Source organism: Geotrypetes seraphini, chromosome 6, assembly GCF_902459505.1.
Source record: "Geotrypetes seraphini chromosome 6, aGeoSer1.1, whole genome shotgun sequence".
Classification (NCBI taxonomy): Eukaryota; Metazoa; Chordata; class Amphibia; order Gymnophiona; family Dermophiidae; genus Geotrypetes; species Geotrypetes seraphini.
The window spans coordinates 114,554,819-114,568,310 of NC_047089.1; the positions used below are offsets into that span (position 1 = coordinate 114,554,819).

General features: G+C 40.8%; 1 protein-coding gene across 1 annotated transcript in view; it reads left to right on the forward strand.

The window, feature by feature from the left end:
- Positions 1-13,492, forward strand: part of HERC2 (HECT and RLD domain containing E3 ubiquitin protein ligase 2) — a 3,346,202-nt gene that overhangs the window by 3,280,273 nt on the left and 52,437 nt on the right. The window contains 1 exon segment of the mRNA XM_033948978.1: positions 3,778-3,968. Within this exon segment, the coding sequence (XP_033804869.1) occupies positions 3,778-3,968 (191 nt within the window).

Genomic DNA, 13,492 nt, shown 5'->3' on the forward strand with positions numbered 1-13,492 from the left:
GGAGGAATGGGGTGGAGGGAAGGTTCTTGATCTGTTTTTGTTGGATTCTTTTAGTCTCTGCAAAGAAACCACGCGGAAGTTCTGTTTCAGGTTGTGTATGTTTTCAGAGTGCTGTATCTTTTACCTTGTATATAAATTTCTAATAAATAAAAATTTGAAAAATATATATATATATCACCATTAAATAAAAAAGATATTAAAAATGAAAAAAATGGGTAAATAAAGGAAGGAAAAGAAGGCTGTTTTGTTCTAATAAGTGGTGCTCATAAGTCCTGTATCGCTTGGCCATCATCTGTTTTTTTTATTAGCAGTTTAGAAACAAACCCCCCTCTTATACAAAGCCACGTGGCAACAGCCCTGAAGCCCATAGAGATTTAAAGGGCTTCGGGGCTGTTACCACGCAGTAGCCGCTAGTGCGACTTTGTAGAAGAGGGGGAAAGTTTGAAACTGTAAGTATTTAATGCTATAAAATATCATGTTGAATAGCATGTAAACCCCCCCCCCAAAAAAAAAAACAACAATATTTCTTTTTTTATAAATTTTCAAATATTTATTGAAATTTTAAATTGTTACAATACAAAAGATTCATGAACATAAGGAGAACAAGAAATGTATGTAATAAGGCACAAAAAATTGAATAAAGGAAATTGTTTTTTATTATGAAAGAAAAAAAAATGCCATATAAAATGCCATGTAAACTAGTAGATCGATTGATGCTCAACATGGCTTCCCGATGCACTAAAAAGAAGTGATCGCTTTTAACAATCAAAAAAGCAACCAGTCGACCAGTTGCTTACCTGTCAAAATCCTTTTTTTTTAAATGGGCACAAATGCTGTGCCCATGGTTCGTTCGGGAGGGCTGTCATTGGGGGGGAAGAGGGGGCTTTTTTTCTTTTTAATGAGGCAGATATTGTTCATGTGTAACATGCACGGCATCTGTGCCCATTAAAAAAATAAAGAAAAAAAAGGTTGAGTTGAGTGGCAGGAGGCTGCTTTTGGGGCTTCCCCTGCAGGCTCTGCGCATGTGTGCACTCTCATAGTGATCATCAGATGGCAGAGTCGGGGATTACGATTAAGATCTGCGTGGCTAATTTACATGCAAACTTTTTAGTGCATCAATAGCTCTTTCTGAATTGACCAAAAAATCGGTGCAAACCCACATGGTCTTACCTATCCTCTTAGTGTACCAAGCCCTCAATTTCTTGTATAAAACAAAGCTAAAGTGGATTCGCTGGTGGCACAAGTCACTAAACGCATCTTCCTGCCTAGTGAAGGAGGGATAATGGTAAAGGATACGCAGGACTATAAAATGGACTTGCTCTTCAAGTAGCAATTTGAAGCTTTGGCTCTAGAGATTAAGGTGGCAGCTGCCTCACATGCTTGTCACACCTGTCTGTCAATCCTCAGACCTGAAGGATGAGGAAGATCCCCAAATTCTCCTCCCTGGGGTGAACTATATTGCAAATGCTCTATATGATCTTATCAGAGTTATGAGCAAGATCTTGGCCTATGCTATCTCTGTGTTCCTGGTGGTGATTACATTGGTGAGATGAGTTTTTGAGTTGCATGCTCTTTCCTGCGGGGAACCATTCCTTAGGTTCATGGAAGCAGGGTTCTCCCTATGCATGGTTCTGTCCTTACCGAATATAGTCTTGGCCTTCCATGTCAATCAGGAAGTCTGTTTGCCTGCTTTACACATAAGAACATAAGAATTGCCGCTGTTGGGTCAGACCAGTGGTCCATCGTGCCCAGTAGTCCGCTCATGCGGCAGCCCACAGGTCAAAGACCAGTGCTCTAAATGAGTCAAGCCTCACCTACATACGTTCCAGTTTAGCAGGAACTTGTGTTTTCCCCTATAACAGACTCTGGGAAGAGTGTTCCAATTTTCTACCACTCTGAGTGAAGAAGAACTTCCTTACATTTGTACAGAATCTATCCCCTTTCAACTTTAGAGAGTGCCCTCTCGTTCTCTCTACCTTGGAGAGGGTGAACAATCTGTCTTTACCTGCTAAGTCTATTCCCATCAGTATTTTGAATGTTTCGATCATGTCCCATCTCAGTCTCCTCTTTTCAAGGTAGAAGAGGCCTAGTTTCTCCAATCTCTCACTGTACGGCAACTCCTCCAGCCCCTTAACCATTTTAGTCGCTCTTCTCTGGACCCTTTCAAGTAGTATGGCGACCAGTTCTGGACGCAGTACTCTAGGTGAGGGCGCACCATGGCCCGGTACAGTGGCATAATAACCTTCCCCAATCTGTTTGTGATCACTTTCTTAATAATTCCTAGCATTCTGTTCGCCCTTTTTGCCACCGCCACGCATTGCGTGGATGGCTTCATCGACTTGTCGATCGTAACTCCCAAGTCTTTTTCCTGGGAGGTCTCTCCAAGTACCACCCTGGACATCCTGCATTCGTGCATGAGATTTTTGTTACCGACATGCAGTTTGTATCCTGGTAGCACAGTGTCCCAGACGTTTTTATCAGTCCACCATGTTTCCATGATGCTGATGATGTCCACGTTATCTTTTTGTGCCATAGCTTCTAATTCACACATCTTATTCCTTATGCGGTCTAAGAGAAAGGATAAAGCATTGAATTGGCTGGATGTCAGGCAAGTGCTTCTCTGGTACCTCGAAGTTACCAATGAGTTTTGCCTTTCACATCATGTTTTTGTTCCAACCAGTCATGCCAAGAAAGGGAGGCTAGCATCTAAAGCCACAATTTCCAGATGGGCTAAAATGGCTGGAACTCCACATATATGGGCTGTGGTAAACCGCCATTGATTGCATTGAAAGTGCACTGCATTAGAGTAGTTGCTGCCTTTTGGACAGAGACAAGGGTGTTTTGCCTGAGGAGATATGTAGAGCAGCTACATGGTCTACCCTACATACCTTCACCAGGTTCTATAGGGTGGACATAGCAGCCATGAAGGATGCCGCTTTTGGGGCCTCAAGTCTAGAAGACATGTGCAGCGGGCCCACCCTAGACTCTGGGGACTGCTTTGATACATTCCTATTGTTTCAGAACCACTAGACACATTATACTAGAAAGAAAGATTATGTTCTTACCTTGGTAATCTTTTAGATTGGATTGGATTTATTACATTTGATATACCCCTTGAACATAAGTTTAAGGCCTAGATTCACTAAAGATAGCGATTCAGTCATTGGCCAATTTAAAAATAGCGATTGATTCACTATCTTTTTTGCATGCAAATAATTTGTATGGAGGTGCAGATTGTTTTCATGCAAACTCCCCGACTCAATCGCTCAGTGAGCGACTGAGTCGGGGCAGAGCCCTGACAGTAGTGACAGGAAAAGCAGCCTCCTGTCACTGCAACTTGCAAGTTGAGATACAGAACCCTGTCATTTTAGAACCTCTAGACATATCTACAAAAAAGAAGATTACCAACGTAAGAACCTAATCTTTTTTTTAGGTAAAATCACTTGGAGGTTGATTTTCAAAATGTTTAATGGGAAAACTTTGGTTTTTTGAAATGTTTCCTCACTAATCTTTTACATTTGACTTACTAAATTCACATGGCAGACAATTTTAGCAAGGCAAAGGCTGGCTTATGACAGCATTCATTTTTTTGTGCTAACTGGCTAAGTTTAGGAAGGCTGCCCTAACCAGTTTAATTTCTCAACTGAAAATCTGCCTAAAGATAATATAAAATGGCACCATTTTCTTCTCAGCAGATCTTGTTAAGTTAGTTCCTTTGTCCCTTATCACATGAATTTATTATTTAGATAATGGAACACATATATTTTTCTGTGAAAGGTTGATAAAGACTTCATTCCTGGGCTGATGTACATCCGTGACAATGAAGCAACTTCTGAAGATTTTGAGGCCATGAGTCTTCCTTTTACTGTGCCAAGCGCGAGCGGTCAAGACATTCAGCTAAGCTCCAAATATACCCACATTACATTGGATAACCGAGCCGAATATGTACGACTGGCAATAAACTACAGGTGTGTACATTTAAGTTTGCACTGCTAAATGCATTCTACAGTACACAGTAATGCAAATGTTCAGACAATCACCATGAAAATTACAACAAAACAGTAAAATTAGGGAGGAGATTATCATCATTGGCTAGCTTTAAGCCAGGTTATTTTACCATGAACTTATGCTGTTTTATGCAATGAGACCTAGTTACCAATAACCAGGGTTAACAGTAAAATAACCCATTTTAAAGGTAGTGTGATGGAGTGCCTGGAGTAAGTTTGTTTTTTTAATTGCTCTCCTTCACTTGACCAGATTAAGGGAAGAAGAACTAACCTGTCTAGCCAGGAGGGCAGGACTTAGGTAGGGATAAATTTAAAATCCCTAGAGCAGGGGTACCCAATAGGTCGATCGCCAAGGCAAAGTGAGTCGATCGCAGAGCCCATCCCATGCTCCATGATAGACTTGTGTTGCCTTCACAATCTACCGGGCTGATTAGCCTTCCACTCCCCGATGCCAATTCTGCCATCGGAGAGGAAGTTCTGGGCCAGCCAATCACTGCTTCTCCAACGGCAGAATTGACGTCGGGGAGAGGAATGCTGGTCGGCCCGACGCAGGAAAGCAGGAAAAGCTTGGGGAGGCGGTGGCTTTGGGGCATGTTCCCTGATGGCGACTGCAGCTTGGGAGCCTGTTCCCTGATGGCGGTGGCAGTGGCTTTGGGGAGGGCAGGGAGAAAGAAAGAAAGGAGGCAGGCAGAAGGAAAGTAGGGAAACAAAAAGCATGAAGAGTGAAAAAAAGAAAGGGAGGCAGGGAGAGAGGAAGAAAAAGTTGGGGGAGGGAATGAGGTCTGGAGGAGAGGAAGCATACAGGCTGGAAGCATACAGGCTGAAAGAAGGGAAGAAAGATTGGATGCAAGTCAGAAGAAGAAAGTGCAACCAGAGACTCGTGAAATCACTAGATAAAAAGGTAGGAAAAATTATTTTATTTTCATTTTAGTGATCAAAATGTGTCTGTTTTGAGAATTTAATTTGCACTGTGGCCCCCTTTTATTAAACTGTAATAGCAGTTTTTAGTGCAGGGAGCCTATGATTGTTGAGGGCAGCACTGGGCATTCAGCGCAGCTCCCTGCGCTAAAAACTGCTATCATGGTTTAGTAAACAGGGAGGGGGGTATATTTGTCTATTTTTGTATGGTTGTTCCTGAGGTGACAGTGCATAGAGTCATCTACCTTGACCTCTTTGAAAACAACCTGGAATATAAATGATAATTAACATTTTCTCTGCATAAAGTGTGCTTTGTGTTTTTTAAAAATTTTATTGTTGGTAGATCATTTTGACTTGGTCATTTTAAAAGTAGCTTGCAAGCCCAAAAAGTGTGGGAACCCCTGCCCTAGAGTAATGAAACAGAGAATTCTCAGAAATGTGCAGTATCTGGAGACGGGCCTGGGAAGAAATGAACTGCCCCTCTATGTATCCTTCAACTAGATGTGTGTAAGAAAATAGCAAACTACTAAGAAGGGAGCAGTCTTTTTTGTGAGAGTCCTAAGAGGAAAAAAAAACTCCATTGGAATATCTTACCTTCTAGCATTCAAACTTGTGAAAAGGGTGACTCATCCAGGAGGAGTTGCTGACATTTAGAGAATGACACGGGGAAAAAATCTGTCCCCGTTACTGCCCCGTCCCCAGCCCACCATCCCCTTCACTGCCATCCCCTTCACCGCCCCGTCAATATCACCGCCATCCCCTTCACCGCCCCCACAGCAATATTTAGCTTATTCCTTCCTTATAAATCAAAGTTCTGGCTGCTGAACTGGAGAAACAGATGTTCAACTGGCAGGGCTTTGTTTATAAATTTTTATCAACACAGCTAAAGCAAAAAAAAGAAAAAGAAAATAAATAGAATTTTTTTTCTACCTTTGTTGTCTGGTTTCTGCTTTCCTCATCTTCTCATTCAATTCCTTCCATCCACTGTCTCTCTTCTCTCTGCATCTTCCATTTGCTCTGTTACTGTGCTTCTCCTTCACCCCCCCCCCAAATTGGTCTGGCACCCATCTTCTTCCCTCTGCTCCCCCATAGTCAGGCAAATGTCTTCTCCCCCCTCTGTCTTCCACATTTCCCTTCAGCGCCTGTTCCTCTCCACCCTCCTTCAACATCTATTCCATTCCTTTCCACCACCACCCTTCCCTCCTTCCTTCGCCATCTGTTCCTTTCTACCACCCTTCAGCTCCCCTCACGCGGCCCTCCCTCCCTCCCTCCAACCTTCGTAGCACGTTACAATGTAATTTGCGCAAGCCGCTGGAGCCTGCGAGCTCGGTCCCCGTCCCATCCCCACAAACCATCTGTGTTCCTATTTTCCCCATTTCTAATATCTCTCCTATGTATCTGTCTTTGCTACCCCCCCATTGTATGTCCTCATCCCCATGTATGTCCCCTTTATGTCTCTGTCCCTATGTCCCCATGCACATAATTTCCCCTCTGTTTCTGTTACCTTCCTGTGTCCAGATTCCCCCTCTCTTCCTCTTTCACACCAATGTGTCTCTTCTCTGCAACCCCATTTAGCTTCTTTCCCTCTTTCTTCCCCCGCTTCCTGGCTCACCTGCCTGTCCTCCCCTTTCTTTCCTGCTGTGGGTTTGTTTCTCTCCCTCTTCATCCCCTTGGCCCAGAATCTCTTTCCCTTTCATTCCCTCCTTCCTAGTGTGAGCCTGGAACACACGCGATCGCGCGGTCCAGTATCCCACTCCCTCCCGATCGCAGTGTTCAGCCATCTCCCTCCCTCCACCTCACCTTAGATGCCGAGTTTGCCGACTTTAATTCTTTTTCAACCAGCCGCACGCTTTCAAAAAGCTGCGCTCACATGGCTTTTCGAGTTGTTCAATCTTCTCCTCTGACACAACCAGAAACAGGAAGTTGCAGCAGAGGAGAAGCATGAACAAATTGAGCAGCCGCACGTGCGGCTGGCAGAAAAATAATTAAAGTCAGCAAACTGGAGTCGGCATCTAAGGTGAGGTGGAGGGAGGGAGATGGCAGAACGCTGCAATCAGGTGGGAGGGGACTTCTGGACCGCGCGATCCATGATTGCCTCACTGCGGAGACAAGATCATTCACCACTCCACGGGACGGTAAATGGTCTTGTCCCGTCCCCGCAGCGACCGTTTAGGCGGGTTACCAGCCGATACTCACGGCTAGCCGCAGGTAACAACCACCATGTCATTCTCTAGCTGACATCACTTCACTTTAGAAGCATAGCTAACCCAGATCTCAACTGCTCTTGTCCTGAGGAGGAGCTGAGAGTGGATATGCTAAGGGGAAGAAAAACTCCATTGGAATATTTTTAAGAGCTTCTTTCGAATTTTAATTACAAAGTGTTCAATATAGTTGTTGCCCTATATCAGGGGTGGGGAGCTCCGGTCCTCGGGAGCCCTATTCCAGTTGGGTTTTCGGGATTTCCCCAATGAATATGCATTGGAAGCAGTGCATGCAAATAGATCTGGGTATGGAGAGGTTTAGGGATATGATGTATTCCGGAAAGGCATTTAAGATCTGGTGTTAACTGATCATAATAATTACAAGTCAAAGATCTTGATGCTTTTTTGGAGTGTGTTTCTGTTTCTCTCTATGCTTATTTTTATCTCTATTTTGTTTACTTTAATTATTATTTTAATTCTATCTTTAAATTATTTATTCATTACTTGTTGGAATATTTCATTTCTATCTCTATCTCTACCTCTGTCTTTTTATTTTTATTTTTCATACTGATTCTTCAGGTACTTTAGTTAGATTGTGAGCCTTTGGGACAGTTAGGGAATTTCCAAGTACCTATCTTATTTATTTAGTTTTTATTTATTGTATCTTTAATGCATCATTTTTGTAAACCGCTTAGAAACCTCACGGTTATTAGCGGTATATAAGAATTAAATTAAATTAAATATCTTAACTGCTAGCATTCAAACTTGGGAAAAGGTAAAATTTGGACTTCAGTAGGCTGTTTCATTGTCCTCTTTTTTAGTTCAGTACTCTGCTTTTTCAGCAAAGTCAGTTTAGGCAAAAGTTTAGATCAAGCATGTCAAACTCAAAGGCTGACATGGGCCGAATAAACAAAGTTAAAGCAAAAATGTCATTTTTCATAGAAACTTAGGTTTATTTAGAAAAGTACAGTATAAAAAAAGAACAAGAGCAATGATTCCAGAACTTGGAGGCTTGGTGAATGGCTGGCTGATAGTTGATAGGAGGGATCCTTTAGGCATCATTATTTGAGATTCAAAAGAGTAAATTTTTCTTCTAATAAGGAAAATCTCTCCAAAATGACTTCAAATAAGCAGAAGATCCAAGAGACACCTGTAAAATCTACAGGTAAAGTGAAAAGACTAAAGGAAGATTCACAGGTTCCTAGTGGGAGCCCTCTCCCAATGGATGCACTAGGTCTTGGAGGAACTGAGAAATATCAATCTATCAATAAAAGAATTAAGGAAAGAAATGAACCTCATGAACAGCAAACTGGATATGGTAAACAATAGATTGGACAAGATGGAAAACAGAATTGAAAAGATAGAACTTTTTATATATAAAAAGTTTGAAAATATAGAGTTAACTTGATAATATTTTTAATGGATATTTGTCATCAAAATGGTTGCTGTAACTAAATTTAAACTGTCATGGAACTCTGGGTGCTACTTTAGCTTGTCTGCGGTGTTCTTTGCTCAATAGACTGTTTTCAGTCCAATTCTTTATATGTGAGTTTGCAAACTATTGGACCCCTGAGGAAGGCATGTTTGCTGAAACACGGACCGTGTAGGGTTCAGTTGGATTTTTATCACAGTATTTTTTATCATTGTACTTTTTTAATTGAATTTTCATGGTTTATATGTCAGTGTTTAATAAATTATCTCCAGAACATCTGTATCCACAGTTTTTGTTTTTGTTTTCACTCTGGGTGCAGTTACCATTTTAAAACAAATGAAGATTCTACATTAGAGTAAGTAAATTAACTAACACATTAAAATATTTCATAGTTACCTGACGTCAGAAGAAACGGTCAGGGCTCCATGATGTCATTGCCAGCAAAGCTGAGATGGTGCTCACCTTGGAACTTATCTGCAGGAGAGAGCTCTTTCATTTCATTACGGAGAAGGAAGCTTTGAGTGAGACAGAAGCTGTTGAGTTCCTAGAGTAGCCTACATGCACTTCTGCCGCATCGCTCACTTTGACCCAAAGCCGGAGGACATCATGCTGTTGGAGGAGGCTATGCCTAGTCCTAGGATTGAGATTGTTGACTTCGGCCTGGTTCAGAGAGTTGAGGCTGGGGTGACCATCAATGTGTCGTATTGCCCACATTCTGTTGAGAGACATGTCCCCCTTTCGGGGAGGAACAGTCTCGGTAACGCTGACTAGCGTGGTCTCCGGAAACTGTGAATTTGATGGCTGTTGGTTCAGTGAGAGCAGTGAGATGGCTGGAGACTTCATCCGGGAACTTCTCGTTAAGGACCCAGAGGATAAGGTGATAGCTTTTAAGTGCCTGGTATGCCCTTGGATCAAGCCACAGAACAGGAAGCAGGAAGTGAACTGGAATTGCTCTTTCATAAACGTGAAGAACTTAAAAAAAAAATTCAATGCCCTCAGGAAATGGAAGCTGTCCTACAACATAGTGTTTGCCTGTAACCAACTCTGCTGCATGAGGCTTCTCTGCAACCAGTCGAGAGTGGAGGAAGATCTGAGACAGTGTGAAAACAATCAAGATGAGGAATGCATGAGCCCTGTGTCCTTGCTTCGTCAGCAGAGTAGCAGCTACTCTTGACCTTAGCCATCACTATGTATTTCAGCATGTATAGCCCGATACCCAATCACAGCTCTGGACTGGAGGGTTGAAAGACTGACAAAATAGTCCCAGGAGGGGTGCCGTAGCTGGTGACAGTTCTGGAGAGCGCAGCAACTTTGAGACCTATTCCATGTTTTATGAAAATAATTAAATTAATTAATTCTAATTCATGAATAAAGGGTAATGGTTTTTAGATAGATGATTTTTCTAATCTAGCGCGTTTAAACATTGATTATTTTATGATTATACTAAATTGTTTTATTATTTCAATTAGATTTGATAAATTGAAGTATTATAATGCACTTTTAGATTAAAATTAACTTAATATTATCAAGGAGAAATTATAGGGGGAAATATAATGTATTTTTCACAATTGGATTGATATATTGAACATAATATAACTTTAATTATATATTTTTTCCAATGAATTTATGCAAATTTTTTATGTAATTACTTGGAATTACAAGAATCACATTAAAAGGGAAATTAAGGGGTTTTATAATCTTTTAATTATATAGATTAATCAACTTTTAAAGTATAGAAGAAATAATAAAGTAAGATGCCTGGGAGGGAAGGGAGGCTAGTCTGATCTTATGTCTTCAAGTTATCATAATATAAGAAAGGAGGGATTTTAGAAATATAATATTTAAGAAATCAAGGGAAAGGGGGGATGTTCCATATAGTAAATTAAGGGAAAAGAGTGCTAAAGCACAGAAAAATTATAAAGAGATGAAGTACTTGTTGAAGTTCATGTGTTATAGGAGTAAATATCTTAATGGAGCTTAAATTATTTTCGTTAAATGTTAATGGCCTCAACCATCCAATAAAAAGGAAGAAAACACTTTTGTTTTTAAAACAGCAAAACAGATAGATAAATCAGCTTTAGAGTCCAAAAAGCTAGAAGGAATTGGGTAAAACATTGCTTTTTTGCCCCAGCTATGAAGAAAAAAGCAGGTTTAGCAATATTAGTAAATAAAAAATGTAATGCTATGTTTAAGTTGATTGCTGCTGATCCTGCAGGAAGATGGATACATGGGAAATACTTCCATGGCGCTATTCAATGTATACGCACCTAATATGAACCAAATTGAATTTTTTAAATCTCTACAACAATTATTGTTACCACTGGCTGCTTCTAATTTAGTTGTATCAATCATTGGCAATCAATATTTAAACGAATAGTTTCTTTATCCAGCCTTTATTCAATGTATAATCGGAACTGATATACAGTAGTACCTTGGATTACGAGTATAATCCGTTCCAGGAGCATGCTCGTAATCCAAAATGCTCGTTTATCAAAGCGAGTTTCCCCATAGGAAATAATGGAAACTCGCTTTGATGCGTTCCTCCCCCCTCCCCGAGAACCGGCATTGCTCCCCTCGAAGGCCCCCCCCTGCGATCCAGAACCCCCCCTGCGATCCAGAACCCCCCCTGCCTCGAACCGGCACCCCCCCCCGCCACGATCCGACCTCCCCCCCCCGACACGATCCGACCCCCCCCCCCGACACGATTGGGCACCCCCCCCGACACAATCCGACATCCCCCCCGACACAATTGGGCACCCCCCCCCGCTGCTTCTTACCCTCATCTGGGCACTCTAGAAGATCGGACGTTCAGAACGTGAACTCGCAGGCCTTGAGCATGCTCAGATGCTCAAGGCCCAGTAGACGAGGGCCGGTCTTCAAGAGTGCCCAGATGAGGGTAAGAAGCGGCAGGGGGGTGCCCAATTGTGTCGGGGGGGGGTCGGATCGTGGCAGGGGGGTGCCGTTTCGCAAGGGGGGTGCTCGTAAATCGAGCCATGCTCGGTTTCCAAGGCACCAATTTTGCAAATGTTTTGCTCATCTTGCAAAACACTCGCAAACCGGTGCACTCGTAAACCGAGGTACCACTGTAATCCGGATAAAGTAGCCTTTTCTATCTTCTTTCATCTATTAGGAAGCCTCAGCCCCACCACTCCTCCGCTGTGTTAACTTGGAACTGCAGGAAGCATTACGTGGTGCCTCATCATTGGCTATCCATTTCACTATGTTTGAAGTGACATTTTTGCAATCATCAATATTTGTAATTTAAATAAGGAATAAATATCCAACATATAAATATATAAATATAAAGTGCTTAGTACTTAGCTCAACTTAATATTCAGCCAACACCTGGGAGTCTGACCCGACATGTTTCGCCCCCTAAGGAGCTGTATCAAGGGTCCCCATAGATAATCAAAAAGTAAAGAGAGGAGAGTTGAGAACAACCACTAAAACCCAACTATCCTCCCCCCCAAACAACTAACCTGCCTTTTAATATTCCTTCAAAATCTTAAATATATAACTAACCGGGGTTGCTGCCGTCATCCGACTCAGTTTCTGATGTTTAAGAAAAATGGCGGCGGCGTCTATCCCCCGGGTTTAAATCCTCCCACCAATCTTCATCAATGTTCACGCCCCCTGTATCTCATTCGCTCTAAACTCATCCAATCACAGTTGCCCATTCAATCTCATTGTTCAAACCCCTAGGCTCCACCGTATCAAGTGTAAAAATATACCGTTGTTCAATCTCATTCAACTTTACTTGATAGAATAGGCTACTTTATCCGGATTATATCAGTTCCGATTATACATCTAATTTAGTTGTGGCAGGGGATTTTAATGCTGTCATAGATCCTTTAATAGATTAAAAAAAAAACTAGCAAAATTATGAAATCATTAGGATTAGATAATTTGGTACAAAATTGTGAGTTGAAAGATATATGGCAAATATTTCATTTTGATGATTGGGAATTTTTAGTTTTGCTCCCATGTCTACAAATCGTTTTCAAGAATAGACTATATATTTGTTTCAAATTCATTAATTCAACAAATAACACAAGCCTTCATAGATCCAATTATTTTGTCTGATCATGGTGGGGTGTGGATTAAAATTAAAATAATTGACCAAGATCTGTATGGAGATTTGATAATGCATTGCTGGCGGAACCAAGTTTTATTGAGGAAATACAGATGAAAATAAATGATTATTTTCAAATTAATAATATGGAAGATATCTCTATGGAAACGCTGTGGGTCAAATTATTTATTTTTTGGCATATATTAAAAAACAAATTAAAAAACAATTTTATAGTTTGGAACAAGTTATAAAGATATTAGAATCAAAATTAATCGATAAATGGGAATACTCTACATTACAAGACCTCTTGAAAGCGAAAGGGAAGTATAATGAGATTTCTTCTAAACTGATAAGAAAAGACTTATTTTCTCAACAGCCATTGTATTATGGAAATTCAAATAAGGCGGGAAGATTATTGGCAAATTATCTAAAAGTAAAAAAATGAAAACCAAAGATAATAGCGATTAAAGACGAAAAAGGGAATACTTATTCTCAAATTGGTCCTATTCTAAAACAATTTTTAAATTTTTATAAAGATCTATATTCTTCTGAGCCTTATTTAAATAAAGAAAAGGATGGATTAGAATTTTTAAATTTAATCAAGGGGCTGAAAATTTGTGAAGAAAGTTTAGAAAAGTCAATATCAATAAATGAATTGCAGAGAGCATTGAAGTCCCTTAGAGTTGGATCTGCTCCAGGTGGAGATGGTTTTACAGTAGAGTTTTATAAATCATTCCAAATTACCATATTTGTTAAATTTATATCAGACTCAACTAACTAAAGGTTGTATTACAGGTACCATGGCAGAATCATTAACTATAGTTTTACCAAAACCAAATAAAGATCCCACACTGGTTTCAAA